General features: G+C 42.8%; 1 protein-coding gene across 2 annotated transcripts in view; it reads left to right on the top strand.

The window, feature by feature from the left end:
• USP24 (ubiquitin specific peptidase 24) overlaps positions 1–21,406 on the top strand; it is a 155,315-nt gene that overhangs the window by 44,418 nt on the left and 89,491 nt on the right. For both annotated transcript variants that reach the window (XR_006356444.1, XM_044005436.1), the window contains exons 3-10: positions 1,650–1,717; positions 7,320–7,463; positions 8,160–8,282; positions 9,073–9,108; positions 9,524–9,589; positions 16,452–16,517; positions 17,863–17,937; positions 19,663–19,821. Coding sequence is in view for 1 of the 2 variants with exons in the window: in XM_044005436.1 (XP_043861371.1) it covers positions 1,650–1,717; positions 7,320–7,463; positions 8,160–8,282; positions 9,073–9,108; positions 9,524–9,589; positions 16,452–16,517; positions 17,863–17,937; positions 19,663–19,821 (737 nt within the window). In the remaining variant the exon portion in view is untranslated. The remainder of the gene's footprint in view (positions 1–1,649; positions 1,718–7,319; positions 7,464–8,159; positions 8,283–9,072; positions 9,109–9,523; positions 9,590–16,451; positions 16,518–17,862; positions 17,938–19,662; positions 19,822–21,406) is intronic.

A 21,406-nucleotide genomic window follows, 5' to 3' on the forward strand; every position in this document is an offset into this window, starting at 1 on the left:
GTGAGTTCTCTGTGCGCACACATTGGTTTTTTTTGGGCGACTCACTTTATACCTTTGTTTCTCCAGAGTTTTTACCTGTAGTTTCCCCCATGTCTTTGGCAGACTTCCCCTCTAAAAGAGTAAGATTTTCCATGCAATCCCACCTGTCTTTCCATATCTGCTTTCCCTAAAGCCATGTTCCAGATTTCTTCTTCTATGATAAATTCTGCCATAAATTATAAGACTAAGTGATGACTTTTCCTTCAAAATAGCCATTTTATTTTACTCAGCAATAAATTTCTTCTTGTTTGTGAGAATTAGATCCTGAATAGAATCCCTTTCTAGGTTCTATCACCATTTGAAGGATTAAAGTTACCATCAAGGTGGAGCAAGAAGTTATTAGACTTTTTGGAAGAAAGAGAACTTCATCAAATGTCTGGATAATTAAAGACTTCATCGTGCTTATTTTGCTGAGATTATGATAGCTTTCTTTTTTTTTTAATTGATCACAATTTTTAACAAAGGATCAAATTGACTCCTTTGAGTTACACAGTGCAAAATGGAAGCACTCCGTTGTTTCAAAGGGGCAAAATTATTATGATTTTTTTTTTAACTCGTCTATGTCTCTTTGCCCAGGTGGTCTATAATATGCACATTAAATAGGTGCTTAATATATGTTAGATTAAAATGAACTGTTGGCAGTTAAATATATTAAGCGATTTAATTTTTTATTATGTTTATTGTTCTACCATCCAAATACTTGCAATTTATATATAGTTTGCTCTGCAAGTATAATTAATAATACTGGATAACTAGTATTTTATGAGGAACCTGTTAGTTTTCCTTTACTAACTCCTAAAGTTTGGCAGCTCAGGAAGCCATGCTCCTGTGAATTCATGCTTTGCTTTCCACTGGGTTAAAAGCATTTTCAGTTTTGAGTGCTTGGAGGAGAGAGGAAAGAGTTTGAACTTTTCTGACATTAATGAATTAAAAATTTTTTTTTTAGCGAGGCAGTTGGGGTTAAGTGACTTGCCCAGGGTCACACAGCTAGTAAGTGTTAAGTGTCTGAGGTCGGATTTGAACTCAGGTAGTCCTGAATCCAGGGCCGGTGCTCTATCCACTGCGCCACCTAGCTGCCCCAAGACATTAATGGATTTTAAAAGAAGGTTTTAGCTTCCTCTACTGGTTTTTTAGTTGTGACATATTGGAATGATTATTGAATTGGGAGTCAAGAGGCTGGATTCTAATTCAGCTCTGTTGCCAGCTAGCTGCTTCTCTTTTCTAGAACCCAGTTTTCTCACATAAAATAAAGAGATTGGATGAGATATCTCTGAGATATCCTCCAATTACAAGACTGATTTCTATTCTCTTAAGTTTATTTTTGTGAAAAGAAATTATTTCAATATGGGAGCTATCAAACATGTTTCACTTTCCTTTATAATTTAATGGAAAAAATATGTTAGTATTCATGCTATGGTTGTTTATATGAATATATTTTGATCTTTTAGAAGCCTGTTGGTGAGTTGTTAGCCATAGTAAACTTAAATCCCAAAGAAACTTGCCTCAATCCTTTGATTGTACATCCATTTTAAATTAGTTTTTTCATGTTCCATGTCTCTACTATTTAACATCTAAATTGAATGTAGGATACCCTGTCTTGTTTTTCTAAGGTCTTTCTGAATCTGATGAAAATTGTAAAAGATTTGTGGATCGGTGTATGCCAGAAGCATTTAAAAAGGTAGGTAAAATGCTGTAATTTAGTCCTGGGTTTGTTATTATAAAAGACCATTTCATGAAAGTTTTCTACCCCATTTAACTAATAAAACCTCTTATTTGAAAAAAGTACATTGAGTTTCTGGCTCTTAATGTGGTGGTTTATTTCCCTTGATATCTCTCTATTAGCATGTTAGCTTTTTGCTCATTTTAACCTAACTGGGAGCTCCTGCCACTCTGGCTGCTAAAAGCAGAGCACAAAACTGAGAATACTTGACAGTTATTGCATTATGGTATTATGCCACAGCATGGCATTTTGAAAGTAATTATTCATAAAAACAGCTGTGTGCTTATCTCTCCTCTCCTGAGAGGAAAAAAATCTGCTTAAGCCATTTAAAATAGGATTGAATCAAGTCTCTTCAGCTTTCAAAGTTAGCTGTCTAATAAAGCTCTCACTTAAGAGCCAGAAGACATAGAGTCCACTCTCTGCTTTGCTTACTCTCTGTGCAACCTTGGACAAGTCACTGCTTCTCTGGCCTCACTTGGCTGATTTATAAAAAAAGTAAGTTGGAATCTGATCCCCGTTTCCTTCCATTTCAAAGATCTAAGATACCGACTCTTTATTCTCTCTGGGACAGAGGTGTCAAACGTATGGGCTGCATATGGCCCATCACACTCCCACGCGTGGTGGGAATCAGGTTTAAATGTAATTGGGGAATATTTAACAAAAAAACTAAATTAGTTTAAAAAGAAATCTATAAACACCTAGTTTCCAAGACCTCACGTGCCCCCGGGATCCTCATGTATGCTTGAGTTGCTTTTTGAGGTTGATGTCACTAATCTGGGGCATGTGCACCTCTGATTTTGACTCCTGTTCTTAAACTTTTCCACCTGTTGACAATAGTTCTTGATTCCCCGTCATTCTTCAGTACCTTCTGACCTTTTTTAGCCAATACTTATCTGACCACGGCTTCCCGTGTGGTGAATCTTTGTACTCCCTCCTGCATCACAACTATTTCAGCCTTCTTTTTTCTCCAAGTGGGTTGTGCTGTTCAGTTCCACCTATTCAGTGATATCCATGTGCGAACTTCCATCTAGAAATACCAAGATAAACAATGAGATCGTCACTGCCCTCTTAGTACTTGGCATTCTATTACATGTTTATCTTTACATTCAAAAAACAGCATCTCCCTTGATTTTCGACTTAAGAAATAATGAAGTTAATTTTAAAAGTGAATTGTCGGGGCAGCTAGGTGGCGCAGTGGATAGAGCACCGGCCTTGGATTCAGGAGTACCTGAGTTCAAATCCGGCCTCAGACACTTGACACTTACTAGCTGTGTGACCCTGGGCAAGTCACTTAACCCCCATTGCCTTACTAAAAAAAAAAAGTGAATTGTCATTTAAATTGACTTTTGTGACTTTAAAAAGTAGCACCACTGCTTTATAAAAGCTCACAAGTCAGTTTTAGAATCATGAACAAAGATGTTGCTAGCTCTGTTGTAGATATAGCCAGTTGTTGTGATGAGGGACGTATTATCAGCAATAATGAAAAATAAAATGAGTGACTTAGAGCATCAGAGGAAGTCAGAGCAGTGAGGGCTTCAGAGATTATTGAACTATGGGATTTAAAACAAGTGATACAAAGCAGGGACCTATTGATTAACACGGGGTGCCAGAGAAAGGATTGAGAAAGGTCATGACATACCAGGACCATGGCCCAAAATGGCTTTTCCCCCATCCTTCTTTCTTTTTTAAATTCAGACCTTTGATTTTATTGGTGTAGAGAACTCCTGATGAGGAAATTCATTCTCCTAAGATTGCCCCCCAAATACGGTTTGATTTGTATCAAATCTAACTTGTCTCTTACAGTCTCAAAATTAAGTTGAACGGGTATAAATGTGAAGTCTTACACTTGGGTTCAGGAAAGCAGTTTTACAAATATAAGACAGGGGAAGAACGGTAAGACAACAGCTTGTCAGAAAAAATATCTTGGAGTTTCGAGAGCGAGCACACTTGGTGTCTGTGAAAAGTATGATGTGGCAGCCAGAAAATCAGAGGAGAGCTTGGGTTTTATTAAGAAAGGCACAGTGTCTAGGAATGCAGAGCTAATGTTCCCTCTGTTTTCTGCCTTGGTCAGGACTGTTAATAAACCTGCTGGATGAGGCTGAGGCAAAGTCCCCCCAACTTCTGTCTGTGGAGTCGGCTCCACCCGAGTCAGCTGGGGTGGTATGATGCCCAAGATCTTGGCCCTGATTTAGTGCCCTCACCAAACTAAATCCACAGTGTAACTACACAGTGTCTTTTCCCTAGAGAAAAGCATCTGAGAAGGATCATTAGAGGAGACCCCCAGAGCAGTTATCCTTGGTAATGAACATGCCAGCCCAGTCAAAGGTGGGTTCCCGCCCACACCTGAAGGGAAATCCTTAGCTTGACCCACATAGTTACCGTAATGATTTGTATATGGTGAAACTGTAATCTTCCACAAATAAAGCACAGGCTACTTCTGTAAAGAGGACTAGAGTGGTGACCGTCGATAAATCCTACTTCCAGTGGGACTTGCCTGGAATCCAGGTGATTTCTTAAGCCCTCACCCAAGGAGAGAAGAGCAGCGGAAGAGCGTGCCCCCAGCTCTGTTCCTGTGCTCAGTTCCAGCCAGAGCCAGACACAGTTTGGCAGTGAGGCCCTGGAGAGAGCCCAGAAGGCGAGGGATGGAAAGGACGAGCGGTCACCAGCTGCAAGGCAAGAGAAGGAGGGAAGGTCACAGGCTCATGACTGCTCCCTGCCCTCCCTACCTGCTGCTCCTGCAAACAAACTGTGTCACATGCTCAGTCCTAGGACCTTTCTCAGCTTCACTTCCCTGGAGGTCATATCACAGCCATCTATGTTGGAAAACTGAAGTCAGGCTCAATCGAGGAATTGACCCCCATTAAGTGAACCTAGGGCGCCGCCTGCCCCCTCCCTCACTTCTCAGGGTGTGTCATATTGAATCAGGAGTATCCTGCCTTAGGATTGTGACAGGAAGCAGCGGTCTTAGACTGCGCCTCATTGGGGTCCAGGCCTGCCCCAGCAGAATCCAGGTGGGGAGGAGCAGATTCTTCTGCTGCCTTCATCCCCCAGTCAGATGGCCAGAAGGCGTCACTTAGGAACTGCAGTGTTGAAAGGGTTGGGTAGGGCATGGATAAGATGAGTGTCCAGGGGAAAGGCCAGTAAGACAGTGAAGGGCCTCTGAGAAGAGAAGACTGAGGGCAGACAGGAGAGCCACCTTCAAGTGTTTGAAGGGCTGTCAGGTAGAAAAGGGATTCTTCTTGGTGGTGAAAGATAGAACAAGGAATGATGGGGGCACTGCCAGTTTGGGGATCCTCTGAGCCAGGTACCTTCTCCCACCCTTACCTCCCCATCCTGGTTTTCTTTTGTATGCTGTCTTCCCCCTTTAGATTGTAAGCTCCTGGAGGGCAGGGGCTATCTGTTTTGTATTTGTATCCCTAGTGCTTAGCACAGCACCCGGCCCACAGTAGGTACATAAGAAATGTTCATTGACTGATGGTGACTGTTCTTTAACAGTAGAACAGGTTGCTTTAGAATTGGGTGGATTCCCCTCTCACAGGACCACTTGTTAGGTATGTTAGAGAGAGGATCCTTTTTCAGATACTGGTTGGATTATGTGACCCCAACAAGGATTATGAAGTGCCTGTGGGAGCACAGTCCCTGTTCCCCAAGAGGTTATATTCTATATGGGGAAAGAACATGTACCAATATGAGTTTGTCCAAAAGAAGCAGAAGGCAGTGGCAGGGGGATGGCTTGCAGAAATCAGAAATCGAGCTGTGGAAGAAGCCAGGGGCTTTAAGAGGCAGCTGTGGAGAGGGAAGCCTTGCAGGCACTGTGTGCAAGGAAGGGAGGCAGACGAGGAAGGTGAATTCTTTTTTTTTTTTTTTTTTTTAGTGAGGCACTTGGGGTTAAGTGACTTGCCCAGGGTCACACAGCTAGTTAAGTGTTAAGTGTCTGAGGCCGGATTTGAACTCAGGTACTCCTGACTCCAGGGCCGGTGCTCTATCCACTGCGCCATCTAGCTGCCCCGGAAGGTGAATTCTTAGCTGCAAGGCACGAAAGGGGAGTATTGCATAAGAAATCTGGAAAGGAAGGTTGGAGCTAGGTTGGGAAGGGCTTTAAATGCCAAGCTGAGGTCCTGCCCAACTGAAATCCTGCGATTCTGGAACTTGTAGAAATCATCTACTCCAACCTACTTGTTTTTACAGAAGAGGAAACTGAGGCCCAAAAGGTTAAATGACTTGTCCAAGGTCAACGCAGGTAGTAAGTATCAAAGCTGGGATTTAAACCTAGGTCATGTGATTCCTGAGCCCTGCGCTTCCCCCTTCCTCATCCCCAGCGCTTTTTTCTAATATCTCATGCTGTCCCCCTTCGTGTGCATGTCTTGTTTGGGCAGAAGAAAAGTAGGAGATGCATGTCCATTTTTGGCACAGGTGAGGATGCCATCCTTGCTGGTTTAAGGCAAAATAGAGGGCAGTGTTTTCAAAGGAAGCATTGCTTCCGTTGCTGCTCCTTTCACCATGTTCATCTTCCAGCCCAGTCCAGGCTCGATTCTTCCTGGTCGTCGAGGCAGACAGCCTCAGCAGTCCCTCCTGTCTGGTCATTTAAAAGTTGTTCTGCATGGGAGTTGTGGGTCTGTGTCTTCACCTGGCTGCATGCTGCCCCTCATCGCCTCAGGTTCCCAGGCTCATCACTGAGAAGCATGAGCAAATGAATCATTTGGGCTTGCAGAGGCAGGGGCTCACTGATTTACACACACACACACACACACACATTCACATCTGTCCATCAGCATATAATGATTTTTTTAATAGATTATTTTCTTCAAGTTCTTAAAATTCATCATTCCCATGGAACATGTGAAACAATCCTATTTGATTCGTATAAGATCTTTATATCTTGATGTACAAACCATCAAGTAGTCAAGTAGTGTGGCTTTGTTTATATCTGGAAAACTTGGAACAGATTTTTACCTCTAAAAAAACACTTGGTCTTAAGAACTGTAATTATTTCAGATTATCCAATAATTCATGGGTCAATCCTGTTTCATGGTTTTCCTTCTGAAGAGAAATCTTACAAAACAAATTATTAAGACTTCAGTAGTATTTCATAAGTGAAATCCTCTTATAAAACACACACACAGAGAACACAAACAGCTAAATAGTTTCTTATTTCCTTAGTAAGATCTGCAAGAGAAAAGTAGAGGAGCAGTCCAACCTTCCTTGACAAAGGGGAACACATTTCCCTTTGCTAATCTGCAAAAAAAAAGTTCTTTCCCTGAGCTCCCGTGGCCCTGTGGGGTTTTTGCATTTAAATTTTCCCCTTGGCTTCTGTAGTTTTTTGGGGTTTGTTAGGACTGTAAATTGCTTTGCAAACCTTCAAGTGCTATATTACTTGTTAGCTCTTACTATAGGAGAAATGTACCTAGTTAAAATTAACCATGTTTCCATGGGGTCATTATGATGCACACGCATACAATCTCTTTGTGTTACTTCACACTGGATCTGATGAACCCTGCATGTTGAAAGTGTGGCCGTTCTCTTCCTGCTCCACTCTAAAATGGGTTCTGTCTTCCTGCAGTTACTGACTTCTAGCGCAGTTCACAAGTGGGGCACAGAAATCCACGAGGGAATCTACAACATGTTGATGCTGTTGGTCGATTTGGCCGCGGAGCGAGTCAAGCAAGATCCCATTCCCATCGGTCTTCTGGGTGTGCTCACAATGGTACAGTATCTCAGCAGGTGGTTCTTGCAGCTTTGACTCTTAAAATACCTACTGATTGAATCAAACGCCTGGGAAGCAGAGAGGGACGGCTCTTGAGGGCTCTCCACCAAGGCCAATTTCAGAGGACACCAGCTGCAGTGGAAATAAAAAAGGCATAGATTAGTGGATGTGGAGTCAGGGAAACCAGAATTGGAAGTGACCCTGGGGCTAGTCACGAGGCTCTCCTCAGACTCATTCCTCACCAGTAACGTGGGGATAATCGTAATACTTACCTCCCAAGGTAAGTGGTGTGTGTGGATGTACACAAACATTGACAGTTTGGTAGTGGCCCATGGTTATGGTAGCAGCAATGAGGGAGGATGGCTCCTGACTTTTCCCTCCCACCCGCAATCCCTATTTCCTATGAGCAGTCCAGCTTCCTCATGCTCTTTTTCACAATATTAGAAACCAGACTTTGGATCCTCTTGGCTTCTGCTCTTCTACACAGGAAAGATAGAAAAGATTCAAAGACATTTACATGAGTCTGCATTCCTTGTGTTTTTATAGTAGCTGGGAAACCAATTTCACGTCTTTTCTAGATATAATTCCATTAATGCAGGCCTTCCAGGGAAATATTTTTGTCCTCTTCTCTAAATCTAACATGTGCTGCCATAGAAATAAGCAATAGGGATGTTTCTCTGTTTTCCTTATATCCAGGCTTTCAATCCTGATAACGAATACCATTTTAAAAACCGGATGAAAGTATCTCAAAGAAATTGGGCCGAGATTTTTGGGGAAGGAAATATGTTTGCCATCTCACCTGTGTCTGCTTTCCAAAAGGTAGGCTGAGATTTCTTTCATCTCATTATACAAGTTGCAGTGGGAGATAGGAAATTGTCTATGTTGCAAATACTAACTGAAACATAAGAATTACACTTTTCTTCCCCTGGTTCTTAAGTGACATTGTGCATGAAGAATGTACAAAGTCTGAAGTCTTGTGTGATAACTAGATTGCCAGATGCAAAGCTGGGCATCGAAATCGAGTCCCATCCAGTTTAATTCATGGAATCACAGAACTACAAAAGAGCTTTAATGGTCCCCTATGTCTGCTGCCAGAGCCCTGGAGCCATCTTGGGAGAAACAAGTTACTTTCTAAGAAAAAACTTATTTCGGGGCGGCTAGGTGGCGCAGTGGATAAAGCACTGGCCCTGGATTCAGGAGTTCCTGAGTTCAAATCCGGCCTTAGACACTCGAAACTTACTGGCTGTGTGACCCTGGGCAAGTCACTTAACCCCTATTGCCCCACAAAAAACAAACTTATTTCAAGTTCTGTAATATTACATATATAGAAACATTAAAAAAAAACACTCAGGAATACCATCTCCTGACACTTCTTGTGAGCTACAGGTATCTGATAGCTGAAACTCACAGAAGATTCAGAGTTATAATGGACTTTAGAGATACTTGGTCCTGCCCCTCTCATTGTACAAATGAGATAATTGATATGCCTATGTCACCTGCCATGTATGATTTGTCTTCACAGCTGAAACACCAGCACACGTTCAGTGAAAGTATTTTGAAAAACAAGGTTTTGGAGGAATTTTGCTAATTGTACATTTGCTTTTCTTAGGAACCTCATGGATGGCTTGTAGATTTGGTTAATAGGGTAAGTAATTTTTATTGTGAGTCACTTATTTTTAAAGTGTAATGGTCTTTATTGTAAGAAGATAGTAATCTTACAGCAAAATCAGATTTTGGTATGTGAAACAATATAAGACAAGATGTTTTTCCCTCTCTGTTCTCTGTGGTCCTCTTTTTGTTAATGATATAAATCTCCTTTCCCATTTGGCTCTGAACAATTTATTTCAAATTACTGTCAGCTGTAGGGCCTGAGCACCTTAATTTATGTATACTCCAACACATCTTTGAATTAGTATGAATGAATGTAAGAATGAGAAACTTTTGTGTTCAAAACTCTCAAATCAGATTACTAAAGACCAAATTAATAAACTATTTGTTTAAAGTACTTAAATTCCCAGTTCAGTATACTAATAAGTAACTTATTCTTGTTTTATTGTTAGTTTGGTGAATTGGGTGGATTTGCAGCAATTCAATCTAAACTTCACTCAGAGGATGTAGAACTTGGGGTAAGTTGAACCATTGTATATACTCATTTAGGGGACCACTCCCCATCCCCCATTTTAAAGTCAGCAAAGAGCTAGTCTATACGAAAAAACAGTTCCTGGGAGATTAGGTTTGACAAAAGCTGTTCATTTATAAACTACTCCTAAAAGGTCCATAGAGAAATCTCTTCAAGTGTGTTGGGGGTCCAGGTTGTATTGGGTGTTACCTCCATTTGAACAGGATGATCTGGTGACCTTTTTAGGTTGCTTCCGGCCTTGAGTGTCTAATTATTACTTTAGAATCTATTCTCTAATTTGTCATAGTGACCCCTGAAGGTAGTAAAGGGTAGAGACTGACTCAGACCCAAAGAGGCTAAGTGCTTTGTTGGAGATCCTAGGTCTTTTGTGTCTTGCGATTATCTCATCTGCTTGAACACACATGCACACACATGGAATACATATCAGTTATCCCCCATAAGAACAGTTAGAACTATTTTAACAGGTCCATGGATGGCATTCCTTACCAGAGGTCTTCCATGGGGGGCAAGATGCTCACTTTTCAGACAGGATTGTAGATATCTCCCGTTCCTGTAGGAATTACATAGTTATCCTCAGAGAGATTATGCACACATAGACAGTATACCCAGCACAGCGCTCTGGGGACAATTTCAGAAGGCCCTCAAAGGCCATGTAAGATGGGAGCCACTGCCCAGCTGCAAACAGCTGCTAGCAAGGGTAGAAAGGCTCTGGACTTTCGGAGCCACTGGAGGAGGAAGAGTTTTCCCTTTGTTCTTTTGTATAATGCTACAGATTCCCTTCCCCTTTGAATCTAAATAATTGTGCAGTTTTGTGGATTGGTTTTTTTTTTCTTCAAATTACTGTCGGGGGCAGCTAGGTGGCGCAGTGGATAAAGCACCGGCCCTGGATTCAGGAGGACCTGGGTTCAAATCTGGCCTCAAACACTTGACACTTACTAGCTGTGTGACCCTGGGCAAGTCACTTAACCCCCATTGCCCCACCAAAAAAAAAATTTACTGTCAACTCCAGGCCTTGGGTGAGTGGGGTGCCCAGTGTGCTTTGCTCTGGGGTGTCATATCTGCTGGAAAGAATTTCTAAAACAGGATTAGAGATGTCGTTTGCTTTGTCTGCTCAGATAGTTCTAGGATTTTATTGTTGTTTTTTCTTTTTGTTCATAAAACCAGCTCCTAGTTTTATTTATTAGTTCAATAGGGTTTTTTTAACCTTCAGTTTTATTAATCTCACATTTAATTTTCAGAATTTCTAGTTTGGTGTTTAATTCGAGATTTTTAATTTGTTCTTTTTTAGTTTTTTTAGTTGTATCCCCAGTTTATTGATCTACTCTTTGTCTATGGATGTGTTTAGAGATATAAATTTTCCCTTAAGTACTGCTTTGGCTGCCTCCCACAAATTGTGGTATGTTGTCTCATTGTTGTCATTCTTTTTAATGAATGCAGTTATTGATTATTTCTGATCTGTTCTTTGACCCACTCGTGCTTTAGGATTAGATTATTTAGTTTCCAATTAATTTTTAATCTATCTTCCCATGGCCCATTATTGAATTATGATCTGAAAAGGATGTATTTAATATTTCTCTTTTCTGCATTTCATTGTAAGGTTTTTATGCCCTTATCCATGGTCAGTTTTTGTGTAGATATATTCCCTTCTATTCCCATTTAGTTTTCTCCAAAGGTCTGGCATCTAACTTTTCTAAAATTCTATTTACCTCCTTAACTTCTTTTTTGTTTATTTTGTAGTTAGTTTTATCTACTTCTTGAGAGAGAAAAGTTAAAGTCCTCACTCACATAGTTTTAGTGTCTATTTCCTACTGTAACTCATTTAACGTCTTTAAAAATTGGGATGTTATACTTTTTTAGTGCATATGTGTTTAGTATTGCTATTACTTCATTGTCCAGCAGGGTGTAGTTTCCTTCCTTATCTCTTTTAATTAGATCTCTTTTTGCTTTTGCTTTGTCTGAGATCATGATTTCTACTGCTACCTTTTTTTAAAAAAACTTCATCTGAAACATAATAGAGTCTTCTCCAGCCCCTCACCTTTACTCTGTGTGTCTCTCTCTGCTTCAGATGTTTCTTGTAAAACAACATTGTAGGATTCTGGTTTTTAATGCTCTCAGCTCTCTAAGAGCTCACCGTTTTGATTACTAACTGTATATTTCCCTCTATTCTATTTTCACTCATATCTCACTCCTCTCTCCCACTCCCCCTTCCTCCCTCCCCATTGATTGGCTTCTGACCACTACCTCCCCCAATCCACCCTCACTTTTATCAGTCTCTCTCCCCTTCCCTTAACTCCCTTTCATCCTGCTTCCTCAAGCTAAGGAAGATTTCTATAATCAACTGAGTGTGTATGTTATTCCCTCTTTGAGCCAATTCCAATGAGAGTAAAGTTCAAGCATTCCCCAACCGCCCCCCCCCTCGTCTTCCCCCTCACCATAATATCTCTTTCACACCTTTTATGTGAGATAATATATCCCATTCTGTCTCTCCCTTCGCTCTTCTCCCACTGTAGTTCTCTTTCTCACCCCTGAATTTTTTTTATCCCATCTTAGTCAACTTGTACTCATGCCCTCTATCTATATACATACACACCTTCTAATTGCTCTAATAGTGATAAAGTTCTTAAGAATTATGAGTATTATCTTCCCATGTAGGAATGTAAACAGTTTAACTTTATTGAATTCCTTATGTTTTCTCTTTCCTGTTTACCCTTTTATGCCTCTCTTGAGTCTTGCATTTGAATGTCAAATTATCTGCTAAACTCTGGTCTTTTCATGCGGAATGCTTAAAAGTCATACTCAGTTTTGCTGGGTAGGTGATTCTTGGTTCTAATCCTCACTTCTTTGCCATCTGGAATATCATATTTTAAGACTTCTGATTCTTTAATGTAGAAGCTGCTAAATCCTGTGTAATACTGACCGTGGCTCCATGATATTTGAATTGTTTCTTTTTGGCTGATTGCCAAAGACCTGGGGACTCAGATTTGGCTATAATATTCCTGGGAGATTTGGGGATCTTTCTTGTTGTAATCAGTGGATTTTTTCATTTTCTGTTTTATTCTAGGATATCAGGACAGTTTTCCTTGATAATTTCTTGAAATATGATGTCCAGCCCTCTTCTTCTTCTTCTTCTTTTTTTTTGATCATGGCTTTCCTCAATCTATTTTCCAGTAAGATATTTCACATTTTCTTGTTTTGTTTTTTTTTAATTTTTTGGTTTAGAATTTTATTTTCTAAATTACATGTAAAAACAAATTTCGACACGAGTTTTTTAAAACTTTTTGTTCCAACTTCTCTTCCTCCTACCCCCCCTACCACCCCCCAAAAACTCAAGCAATTAATTCAATATAGGTTATACATGAGTAGTCATGCAAAACATCTCCACATTAGCCAGGTTGTAAAAGAAAACAAGCAAAAACAAAACTTCAGATTAAGGAGCTGTCAAAAAAAAAATTATGCTTCAATCTGTTTTCAGATACCATCAGTTCTTTCTCTGTAGATGGACTGCAATTTTCATAAGTCCTTCAGAGTTATATTGGATCATTGCGTTGCTGAAAATAACCAAGTCTTTCACAGCAGATCATCTTATACTATTGCTGTTATTTTGTATACAGTACATTTCACTGTGCTTCGGTTCATATAGGCCGTTCCAGGTTTTTCTGATAATATCCTGTTTCCTCATATATTTTTTTTTGTTTCCTGTAAAGTAACAAACAAAAAAGAATTATGTTTCAGTCTATATTCAAATACCATCAGTTCTCTCTCTGTAGATGAATTGCATTTTTCATAAGACCTTTGGAGTTGTCTTGGATCATTGCATTGCTGAAAATAACCAAGTCATGCACATCAGATCACCTCGTAATAATACTGTTCCTTTGTATACAGTAGATTTCACTTTGCATCAGCTCATGCAGGTCCCTCTGGGTCTTTCAGATATATCCTCCTTATCCTTTTTTTTAAGTAAGCCACAATTATATAGTACTTTAAAGAGAGGTTTCCTTGTAATAAACCCATGAGGTTGATTATTGCAACAACAGTAATAGACGACTTTTATATAGTACCTTAAACTTGACAAAGAATTTTCTTCACAATAGCCCAGCAAAGTAAGTACCATACATTTTGCCATCATAATCAATCAGTCATTAATCAGTCATCATAACTGTTTTGCTCCATCCTATTCCCTTCCCACGATATTTACTCTATTTTCTATCTTCTTTTACTCTATTCCTCATCAAAAGTGATTTATTTCTGACTGCCCCCTCCCCCAATCTGTCCTCCTTTCTTTCACCCCTCCCTCCTTATCCCCTTCCCCTCCTACTTTCCTGCAGGGTTAGATGGATTACTTTACCCAATTGGGTTGTGTGTGTGTGTGTATGTTATTCCTTCCTTGAGCCAACTCTGGTGGGATTAAGGTCTTTGAGCTAATTTTGATGTAAGGCTCCTTCACTTCCATATTCCTCCCCCATCTCTCCCCCCACTCCAAACACCCTTTCCTGCTTCTTTCCCCCAGTATATTCCTTTCCCCCCTCAATTTTACCCCAAAGATGTCATCATGGGACAGCTAGGTGACGCAGTGGACAAAGCATCCACCCCGGAGGGGGCGGGCTTATTATATGTCACTGCATAGTCTCACCTCTGGGCTATGGTGGAAGGCTTGGGGCCTTTCTGCTGGCTTGCCTGGACACTGCCTCTACTGGACTGCTCCCCTTCTTTTCCCCAGTGAGACAGACCTTGCCTGCTGACCTTCTAAGTTGTCTTGGAATATAAAATAGTTTCATCCTGTCCTTTTATTGGTTCTATCACTCCAGAATTTGTTTTAAGGCATTTTTGGAGCTGAATTTGGGAGGGTTCATGTGAGTTCCTTCCTTCCTTCCTTTGCCATTTTGGCCCCACTCCCTCCCATATTTTCAATTTAAATGATAGTTAATGTCTGCCATAGATAAATGAAACTTCAAATCTTGATGCTGTAATATTTTGAAGTATAGGTTTATGATAATCAGGCATTTCAATGACAAGATAATTTTTTATTTTGACAACATAGTTTACATTCTTTGATTTAAAATTGTTTTGATCAACATGAGAGAATAAAATGTCACACTGAACAATAATTTTGACTATATAAATATCAGTCTCTATGCAAAAGAAATTCTTGTTATTGAGGGCACATATTAATGAAGTGACTTAATGGAAGCTACATTCCGATTGCAGGATCAATAGATAATCAAGTTGGAATTGACTTCATAGACCATCTGCTACAATTCCCCCGTATTTTACTGAGGAGAGAAGATAAGTGCATTTCCCAAGAGCACACAGAGGGTGGTTGTCAGAGGTGGGATTTGAACCCAGTCCTCTGATGAGGGAGGCATTATTCCCACCTCTTGACAGTCCCCATCCGGGTGCAAAGGAGACAGTGTGCTGTGTATAAGGAATAGAGAGAAGCCAGTGTGGATTATTCAAGAGTGAGAAGGGCACCAAGTAGAAAGCACTTTAAAATCCAAACTGATGAATCTGAAATGTATCCTAGAGGCAGGAGGAGCCTCTGGAGTTTATTGAGAAGCAAAGTGAAGTGGTCAGAAATGAGTTTAAGGAAAGCCATCCTGACAGGTGTCTTTAAGGCTAGATTGGTGAGACCCGAGTCAAGGAGACTATAGCAGGTACTGTAGTCGTTCAGGACGGAGGGAATGATGCTTAACTTAGGTGATGGCCCCGCAAGGAGTAAGCAGGGATCCGGACAGAGGATGCTGAGAGGTAGGAAATGGCAAAATCTGGCAACCAGGTGGATGTGTGGAGAATAAAGTCCCGAGGGTAATACCAGGGTTATAAACCTTGACTATTGGAAGGACATGAATGTTCTTGACAGAAATAGGGAAAATCAGAAAAACAGTGGTTGGGGGAGACAGTGGGGCCTGCTTTAGAGACGTTGGAATGTTGAGTTTGACTTCTGTGTGGGGCATCCAGGCCTTTGATGGGGTGGGGCGAGAGCCCAGGACAAAGACTAGAGCTCTACTTCTCTGTCTAGAGATGCCAGTGAAACACATGGTAGATGATGAGGTCAGCACATGAGGGTGTAGGAGCAATGAAGACATAAACACATGGGCCTATGAACTTGACTTGGAGGGGAGGAATTCTAGAACTCTTCCACAGGGGATGGTTTGTTCATGGATGAAACCACAACCCCTGACAGCCGGCACGATTTGATTCTGATCAGGTCACCTTGTCCTCAAGAAGCCAGTGTTCTATTGAGTGAGACAAGCCATAGAAATCGGATCACACAAGGAAATGCAGAGTAGATGGAAGGTCACCTTCGAAGGAAGAAACCCACATCTGGGGACGTAGGAAAGGCTTCCTGCGGGAGGTGGCCTTGGAACAGCAGGAATTCGTTGCAGTCGACACATTTCAGCTCCTCACAAACTCATTCTTACATATGAATTGATATAAAGGAACTTGGGCTCTACTTGAGTTTTTGGATGTGCTCAGCTCTCGATCCTCTGGACCCTCTTTCCAAAGAAGAGGCTGATGAATGGTCGGCCTTGAAGAATCGGGCTCAGCTCTTTTTCTAAAACACATTTGTCCTGCTCCATTCATAGTTGGCAGCTTTCAGTTTTGTTTTGTCTGAGACATGCAACGGGACCCATGTTGTTAGAGAGAATTGAAAGGAAGTGACTGAACCTTTGGAGGGTGGATTTGGGAGAGACCAGCGAGTGTGTTCCCATGTCTTAATTGGAATCACGTATGATAACATGAAAAGCAAAGAGCAGTGTCTCTTCCTCTGGGTGGAGAGTCCTGCCTTGTCTCAAAAGGAAAAGAAACTTCGTGTTCATCTCTAGACATCTGCTGTCCTCTTTTTCTAGGCCGTCTCTGCGTTAGTCCAGCCATTGGGGGTGTGTGCAGAGTACCTCAACTCCTCAGTCGTGCAGGTAAGACCAAAACACTGACACCCAAACGAGCCAAGAAATTACACTCCACTTAAAATGGAGAGATGCTAGTCATTAGAATAATAAATCAGCTTCCTGCAGGTTTCTTAGAATACTTAATGCAAAAGGAAACCCTAACCCTAAATCCTATTTCTTAATTTGAAAACTGGATCATTTGAATGTGGTTAATTTGAAAAGCTCCTTGTTACTTTGCATTTGAGTTAATAAACATGGGCTGTGCACAGTATTTTATGTCTCATAAAGAAATCAGTGAGGCCTGTCTTTTAAGGTGATACCAAAAAGATGGTGAAATGGGCTGGTGATTTTGAGCCTGCAGATCTCTTGCTGTTAGCTCATGGTGGTCTCACTTCTCTAGAAGCAGCACTCAGGTGTCTCTAAGCCTCCAACCCCACTTGGGGCTCCAAGAGGAGCTTGTGTGGCCAGTCAAGACTGCAGCAAGGGCTCCTGCCTGCAGAAATCTGTCCTGTCCTTCTGAAGCTGATTCAGGCTGCAGACGAAAGCAAGGCCATATGGCTCTGGCTTCCTAGAAGTCCTTGTGACAGCCTATCTTTTCAGAGTACTTGCAGGCTTCCAAAACACTTTGCACACTTGGTCTCATTTGACACCCTCCTGTTATACTTGTCCCCATTTTTAGATGAAGAGATGGAGGTACCCAGCCTTCCAGGTACATACCGTTGTGGAGGTAAAGTCCTTTATCCGTGCCTCCAGAGGTAGCATTCCTAGGGTGCTCCTTGCATAGAGGCAGTACCCACACTCTCCATAGTAAGCATTGGCACCTCAGTCCTGGGGCACTGGACTCTTGCTCCAGCATTTGTGTCCTGGGCTGTGTTGCTTCTTACTCTGAACAAACAAGCCAGCAAGAAAAAAACCAGTCCTGACGAGTTGCCTGTTCCTATGTTCTTCATGCCAGCGCTAATGTGCTGGTGACTTCTCTGCCAGATAGTTTTCTCTGTTTAGCAGCTAATCACTGTAGTTGAGTGACAGATTTAGCTCTAAATGTCTCTGGATCCCTGGCTCTATTCCAGTCCTCCTGTGCAAGAGGATACACTTCAGGGTTTAAAACCTGTCTCTAAACCAGGAATTTAATCCTGCCTTCCAATTCTCACAAACCTCCCTGTTTTTCATCTGAGGACGTTGAAGCCCAGAGTCGAAATGACTTGTCCAAAGTTGCACAGCCAAGCAGTGCCCCTGGGATGTAGAACTGTGTCTCTGGCTGTGGCCATGGCACCCCGCTCTTCTGGCAAAGGCGGCTGCGTGCATCATCAGCAAACCTTCCCTCCTGATTTACAGCCTGTGCATGTCACGGTGTGCTGTTCTCTTTCCTCAGCCAATGCTCGATCCGGTCATCCACAAAATGATCAAATATGTGCAGAGCGTGGAGGAGAAGGACCTGAAGGACAAGGTAAATGGGGAGAGGCTTGAGGTTCCCCCAGGACAAAAGGTGCTGAGTTGGGTGCCCCCTCACAGGAAAGAGGGATTTAGACTAAACGCTTGTTTCACCACCAGCAGGTGTTTACTTTTTTTTCTTTAATAGTATTTTATTATTTTCTAGTTACGTGGAAAGATCATTTTCAGCATTCAGTTTTTTCTTTTCTGTTTGAAGGGGGGGAGGGCGAGGCAATTGGGGTTAAGTGACTTGCCCAGGGTCACACAGCTAGTAAGCGTCAAGTGTCTGAGGCCGGATTTGAACTCAGGCCCTCCTGACTCCAGGGCCAGTGCTTTACCACTGCACCCCCTCGCTGCCCCCTAGCATTCAATTTTATAAGATTTTGAGTCCCCAGTTTTTCTCCCTCCTTCTCAAGACAGCGAGCAGTCTGATAAACACCCGGATGTTTACTTTAGAAATGGTTTCTGTGTTCCCTCTGGTCATAAGAAGGGAGAGAGATCGCTCAGAAAATTCTGTGTCCATTTCTGTTTGAAAAGGAATGTGTGGACTTTTCCTTTTGGCACAGCAGATACTGAGCTGTGGGAACTCGGGGTTCATTTTTAAGCCTCATTTCAGTACATTATCTAAGGACGCTGGAGCACATCCAGCTCTTCAGTCACTTGAGTTTAGAATCAGAATGTCCAGTAGTTGAAGAACAAGGGATTGCTATTGAACAAGACTCTCTCGCCCTCTCCTTGCTCTTTCCACCCAAACCATCCAGCATAGGTCCTCCTTGCCCCCCAGCTGGGTGGTTTCAGCCTGTCTTGTCATCCCCCACTCTGTGACCAGTCGCTTTTAACTTCGGAGCATTTCTCATCTACGCCCTGTTCTGAGCGGTGCTGATTGCAACCCAGGTGTCCCCTCGCACCAGTGCACTGGTTCCAGGCCAGCAGTGGGGCCTTCCCTGGGCTGTCAGGGGTCCACCTGAAGGGCCTCCTCCTTCAAGACCATGTCGAGAACCTTCCCTTTGCTGTTCACCACACCCAGCTCTCGCTCATGGACACTGTGTCTTTGCACTGGCCATCCACCGACCTGCCCCGCTCTCAGCCTCCTTGTGTCCCAGGCCTCTTTCCTTTGAGTGTCTTCCTTCTGAGGCTGGCACCACTCAGCTTCCTCTGTATCCTGTTAGAACCTTGTGTCCCCCATTGGACTCTGAGCTCCTGGAGAACATTGCTTCTCTTCCCCCCTTCCCCCTTCTTGGTAGCCTGGCACCTAATGGGTGCTTACCAAGTGCTGCTTCACTCCCTGCCCTTTGTATATTCTAGGCAAGCTGGAGGGTTCCCTGCCCCCCAGAGACGTGCTGCCTTTTGCCACCACCTTGTCTGTGCCAAAGCTTTTCTTTGGAATAGAATGTCCTTTCTGTGCTGTCCCCATGAACCTTTGGAAATCCCCCTCCCCCTCAGCCCTGCCCAACTCCTCCATGCAGCCTTCCCTCATTCTCCTAGTCAGTAACTTGTCACCCCTGCAGACCTTTGAAGGCACTTGCTGAGCACCTCTCCTACATCCCGATCAGGTGGGGCTGGGGCTGGGGGTGTTCACACTGGACTGTTTTCTCCACTGAGGGCAAGGACCATGCTTGAGTTAATCGTGGCGTTTTCCCTCTTCACGGGATATGTTTAATGAATGTTTGTTGAAATTCCAGCTTCTTTTTCAGTTTTACGAAGAAGTGTTTGTGACAGCTTTTTCATGATTCTTATCTAGAGACTCGTCAGCATCCCTGAGCTTTTGTCAGCTATTAAGTTGCTCTGCATGCGCTTCCAACCCGACCTGGTGACGGTGGTGGATGCCCTGCGGCTGGACATTTTGCTCCGCATGCTGAAGTCACCCCATTTCAGTGCCAAAATGAATTCCCTTAAAGAGGTGAGTGTTGGTGCCTTTTCAGTTGGGAAAAGCCCCATGTTCAAGCCATGTCTCCAGAACAAACGTAAAGTGAATTAGACTGCTGAAAAAGTCTTTTTTTCTCTTTTCTTTTTTTTTGGGGGGGGGGTGGCGGAGCAATGGGGGTTAAGTGACTTGCCCAGGGTCACACAGCTAGTAAGTGTCAAGTGTCTGAGGCCAGTTTTAAGCTCAGGTCCTCCTGACTCCAGGGCCCGTGCTTTATCCGCTGCACCACCTAGCTGCCCCCTGGAAAAGTCTTAAAGTATATGCCAAGAGCCCTGCAGATTATATTGATTGTTGATCTTGAGGCTGGGCATGTGATATAGGCATGCTGTTGTAATGTGAGAGAGATTATTTTGTATTTTTGTTCTCTTTTGGTTATATTCCCTCTATTGATGGCCTTTTGTTTGTCTATTACTGTCATTTCCAGATACTAAACCCTTCACCCCCCCACCCCCCAACCTGCTGACAATTTTCCTTGTGACAGAAAAACGGTTTGGCCAAGCCAGTCAGTCCAGTGAGCCTGTCTCACCACATATGCTCCTCTTGGCTCTCCACGTGTGTGGGGAGGGGGGCGGTGTTACCCACTTTCTGACACCATAGCTGCTCTCTGTTTGTCACCGTCTTGCTCCCTGGTTGCGATCATTACTCTTACTTTCTGAGCTGCTTATCTCACTAGTATTTCTCTAAATTCCTCATATTCCTCATTCATGCAGTTTGTTGGACAGTTATCTCATCTATAACTGAGGGCTTGAACTAGAAGATCATCATTATCCTTCAGTCCTGTGAAAATGCCCTTCCTGGGGCAAAGGGCTTGAACTCCAGGTTGCTTCTGGAGTCTGCTCCTGTAGACTCATCACCTTTTGGGGGTTCAGCTTCTCCCCTAACAGGAGGGTGTGGGGTCCCTTCCATCTAAGCCCCGTGATTGACTCTTAAGTAGTAACGGTCATCATTTACAAGTATTTAACCAAGAGGAAGCTGAGGTGACCAGGCGTCACATCTTGTTCATGAAGCGTCAGGGCACAGGTTCTTTGACTAAGTCCAGTTCTCTTTGGAATGAAATGGAAAAAACATCTCTTGTTGATGAGCTCTGTGCCAGGTGCTGTGGTAAGAGTTGGGGAAATGAAGGGAAAATGGGATCAGCCCCTGAAAGAGCAAGGGAGATGACGCACGTGGCAGAGCTCCCTTCCTCTTCTTGTGGGAGTGGGAAGGCCCAAGGGCCCTAGGGCCTGGTCACAGGCTTGGCGGCAGAGGGCTCTCATTCAGACTAGATCCTGTGGCCCCTTGCACAGCTGTTGCCCGGGAAGTGTTGGCGTGCACTCATAGCCCACTTCTGTCAGGCAGCTTCCAGGACAAGACTCATCTGTTCTCTGGGATGGCCCTGAACCCCTTCTGTTCTGAGTGGAACTGCACAGATACTTAAGTCAGCATAAACCAGGCTGTTTGGCTGTCCACCCAGGGAGTAAGGTGCTTTGCCTATAAAAAAAGTACAGTTAGTCAAAGGCAAAGAGGCAAAGGCCGTCCCTGCATTTGGAGTCAGAAGGTCTCTCCAGCTCACCATTCTGTG

This window comes from Dromiciops gliroides, chromosome 4, assembly GCF_019393635.1.
Source record: "Dromiciops gliroides isolate mDroGli1 chromosome 4, mDroGli1.pri, whole genome shotgun sequence".
Lineage (NCBI taxonomy): Eukaryota > Metazoa > Chordata > Mammalia > Microbiotheria > Microbiotheriidae > Dromiciops > Dromiciops gliroides.